A 4551-nucleotide genomic window follows, 5' to 3' on the forward strand; every position below is an offset into this window, starting at 1 on the left:
AACTTGCCCTAGGATTGTTAGATAAAAGCGATAGCTTCATTCTCATCCTGAAACCATTCTAATTGAGCTAAGATTCTTGCTAAGAGTAAGGCGAGAGCTGATCTAGTGAGCTTAGTGAGCATCATTCAACCCGCGCATAAAGCTTAACTAGAAGCGCGTCGATCGATATCCATGCTGAACAATCGATCAACGGAGTGAAAGGTGTATCGATCGATATCCCTACAGGATAATCGATCGACACTTGCTATTGATCTAACACATTTGTTTGGGTCATTAGATCTAGTTAATAGACAAGTCCAGAAACACGAGAGCTGATTGATTTGTTGCTTAGTAGTTGAGCTCTACATTATCATGCATGCAACTCATTAGGCATCTGTAGGATTATAATTCCAAGTTTCCTGAATAAAAACCCTAAGTCTAGCTATTTCCTTTTAAGCACCAAAACTTCAACCAATCAATCGAGCAATTACTTGCTCATGAAAACTGCAAATTTACATTTTAATCATTAAACCATCCAACTTAACAAATCCCATTAGATTTATTAGGTTCCCTAGCTCCTTGTGGATTCAATCCCTAAGTACTACAATTGAACCTCTTATTTGAGAGAATAAATTCACTCTTTAGGGTAATTTGAGTGATATCAAATAAGTTAGCAAAGACATCCTCAAGAGATGCGGCGTCAGACTAGAAGCCCAAGAGGAAATACCCTCACAACGACAAGTACGTCCATAACAAGAGGCAAGATCTCCAAGGAACGCATAACTATGCCATCAACTCCGAACAAGAAAGAACCTCTGTAAACACGTGGATCCGAAACTCAAAGAAGAAAAAACCTTCTGCGAGTTTCACCAGACCAAGGGGCACTCAACCGTGAACTACAAAGTTAATGGACAGAACTCTGGATAACTCTTCTCAGGGAAATCAGTCGGGTGAAAAACGCGGAAGAAGGCAAGATGACAAAGGAAACGACAACAATCGTCGCAGAGTAAACATGATCATCAAAGGATCACAGTACTGCCATGAAACGGTGTCGTCCATCAAGGCTTATCAGCGGAAAGCCGAATCAAGCGGAAACTGGCCGACTTGGTCTCCACCTCGTGATGTCCCGAACAACGCGATCACTTTCGAGCAAAAAGAAACTGGAGGAATCGACCAGTCCCACTGCGACCCGCTCGTAATCAATCTTGTAATCAGAGATACAGGAAGCATGGTCAATGTCATCTTCTGCGACACTCTCAATAGAATGAACATTGAACTGGACGAAGTCGTACAAACGCCGAAACCGCTAACCGATTTTTCAGGCACAACGTCGATGACACTCAGATTGATAAAACTTCCTGTAATGGGAAAGGAAGTCACAAAAATCGTCGACTTCGCGGTCGTCAACCACCCTGCCATATACAACTTGATCATGGGCACACCTTGGATAACGACATGAAGGCAGTCCAGTCGGCGTATCACATAGGTATCAAATTCCGAACTCCCAACGAAACTGCGGCAATCTGGGGATCCCTTAAACAGTCGAGACTTTGTTACCTGGCCGAACACAAGCTGCGACAAGTCACGACGACCTCTATGGTCAAACCTAAACGAACGAAGACAACTCAGACCACGTCTGAAAAGCTTAAAAAAGGATGGTTTGAAATCGTCCACTCAAGCAACAGTCGCGGAAAACGAGAAAATTCCCGAGCCTAGCGCTTTACACAAGCCAGAAAATTCGAACCCGGAAAAAGTTGCGATCCAGTAACAGTCACTGTAACTAAGACATCCAACGCAACCTCGCCGAATGAGTAAAAAACACTTGCAGCACAAACGTAACTACGAGATGGCTTGATCCCCGAAAGGGGTAGTGGGTACGTATACCTATACTCATATACTGCCACAAGGTTTAAAATATTTGCATTTGTACTCGATACTTTTAAAAACGTTTTCCGATAATAAAGAAAACGCAGTAAGATTTCTATAAAGTCTCGAAAATCACTTTTATCGCATAAATATCACATCTCGCAAATCGCTTTACAAAGACAAAAGCAATACGAGATTGATTCCAAAACACCCAAGTACGAATAAAACATTTATCGTTTAACTCGGACACGAAAATCTTATGTAAATCAGCCCTCGGACAACACACAGGCCTTCGCGGTACTAACTAGACATCCCCAAAACCCGTAAACATTTCGTATAGAAAAGCAGTGTACTAAAATCTCCAGATGGAAAATACTTCATGCGCTAATATTTCTTGGTCACACAGTCAAGTCCGACACCCGACCAGAAAACGCGAGACAATCACATTCTTGAAAAACTCAAAATCATCTATTTGGAACATATCTTCGGAAAAAGCGGGACGTCGTTAAAAACTTCAAAAATACATGTCAAAAACTCGACAAACATACAAAAGCAGTCTGTCCGTGACTATAAAACTAATAACTAACTCTTATTAGGAAAAGCTTCAACTTGCTTTTCAATCACATTCGTTGGTTGGCTCCAACGAATACATCAACTGTTCTCTAAACGAACGCTAAATTAGACCTTAACTTCTTAGAGTTGGTCCAGAATTTTTGGTCAACACAGACAACTTAAAATTTGTCTTTGGCGAGATGTTCGATTCTTACCAAAAAAGTCATATAAGCCAAGAACCTATTGCAGATTTTAAATCGGTATGAATCATGTTAAAATTGAAACAGGTAATTCAAAAGCCGATTAGTCGTCGCAAAACCTTAAACCAAGACTAAACCTAGGTCTTGCCCTAAACTCAGCACGCTGGTCTCTAACATCTCAAGGCATGATATCAAACCGATATGAGATCCTAAAACATGTCTCTTCGTTCATATCTAAACGCTCACGAAACTTCGCAAATTTTTTTTAAAATATGAACACTCCCGTCTTAGACGAGCAACGAATAGAACGACTCACCCAGAGTTAGAAATGAGGTGACTACTCATATTCTTCCCTCTACACTTATCAAACGTACTCATACACTCTTAAAATGCTAAAAACATAGATTTGTTAGAAAAGGATAAAGCCGCAAAGCGGCAGGGATTTGAAGCCACATGTGGCCCGTCCTGATAATCTAACATGCCCATACTCGGCCTAAGCAAACATGAACAGCCACACTCGGCCAAAATAAGACATCATACTGAAACACACTCCCTTCAAATACAAACACTGTTTACGGATACAAAAAAAATACTCCGAAACAAACGGTCTCACCCTCCGCAAGAAAAATTCTAGGTATGACCTCCTCCTCAAGGTCCGAAAGGAACAGGGATAAAATTAGCATCGTACGGGACAAGCTCATCCGCAGCCAGTTCTGGACCCGCCTCAACGAAAGCGTCAGTCTGCGACAGGTGGAGGATCACTGCCGCGCAAACTCTCTACGGGGTGAAGTAGCCCCAGAAAAATGGACCGCCACGAAGGATGGCCCTGACGGAAAATAGGTCCTCTGGAAAAGGGGGAATGAGATCGCGAACTGCAAATAAAACGCAAAATCTTTGGAACCAACAAAGAAAGGATCACGGGAGTAATCAACGACCTTACCCATTCTTCCCCATGAACACTTGAAGAGAGGCAAGCATTCCTCTGAAACGGACGCCCTGTCCAGACGAACGAAACAGAAGCACTCTCTCCAACGAGGGTAATCAGCAGTAGACCCCTTGATTACCTACATATGGGATCACGGTTTGAAAACGTATGAACTATCAGTCGCTGTGTTATATACTCCCCGCTCGTAGCTCAGCACCAACATCCCAATGAGATGTTTCAAACCACGAGGGAAAATTTGACTTATTAAAATGTTAAAACGATTCAAAACCTCCACCACGATCGGCGGCATGGAAAACCACACGCGGCTGCGCAGTATAGTTGCGCCTTGTACAAAGTAAACCATCCCCGAGGAGGAAGGTCGGCTCTCTCTCCATCGCGGGGAAGACGGAACACTACATCTTTCGGAACCAGACAAAAGTCGCGCACCGTGTTAAGAAACGGATAGGTACTCCTACTTGGCTCGCCAACAACCCATCCAACGCGAGGCCTGACAGGATTCCATGGTTCAGGGGGAGGGATCTCCAGCCCACATGTATCAAGCCAGTATGCTGCAGCCTCTTCACGGTTGATGGAACGCGGTTTGATGTCGGTAACCGGAGTGATGCCGCGATCTCCACCAAAAGGATTCCTGGGATCAGAGCTCGAAGGAAGAGAGTTCCTAGCCATGTTCACTCTTGAAAAAACAAAAGGATGGTAGAGAGAGAAAGAAAAAATTTCAACTTTGGAAAAAAACCTCTTGTGAAAAAACAAAAGGATGGTAAAGAGAGAGAGAGAGAACTCATTTTCATAGAGTGGACTCATTCAAAAGCAGTCAATACGATTTCCATAGAGTGGACTCATTTTGCGTCCCTGGTAAGTAGGTGATCTTGAATTCCGAAAAACACAACCGAAGGGTTTGAATGATTTCCAGCTCCGTTGCAAAGTTGGGCCATGCTTGTGGTTCTTGCATCATTGTGATCAGGTCCTTGCAATCCGTCCCAAATCTCTGGCAGGTCGAATGTTGTATCA

At 43.1% G+C, this 4551-nt stretch overlaps 1 protein-coding gene across 1 annotated transcript in view; it reads right to left on the reverse strand.

Annotated features, from left to right (window-relative positions):
- Positions 1 to 3355: 3355 nt before the first annotated feature.
- Positions 3356 to 4551, reverse strand: part of LOC106308663 — a 4778-nt gene continuing 3582 nt past the window's right edge. Inside the window, exons 2-3 of the mRNA XM_013745801.1 lie at positions 3970 to 4216; positions 3356 to 3661 (exon numbers count right to left, since the gene is read on the reverse strand). Coding sequence (XP_013601255.1) covers positions 3356 to 3661; positions 3970 to 4216 — 553 coding nt within the window. The remainder of the gene's footprint in view (positions 3662 to 3969; positions 4217 to 4551) is intronic.

The sequence above is a fragment of the Brassica oleracea genome, chromosome C8, assembly GCF_000695525.1.
Source record: "Brassica oleracea var. oleracea cultivar TO1000 chromosome C8, BOL, whole genome shotgun sequence".
Lineage (NCBI taxonomy): Eukaryota > Viridiplantae > Streptophyta > Magnoliopsida > Brassicales > Brassicaceae > Brassica > Brassica oleracea.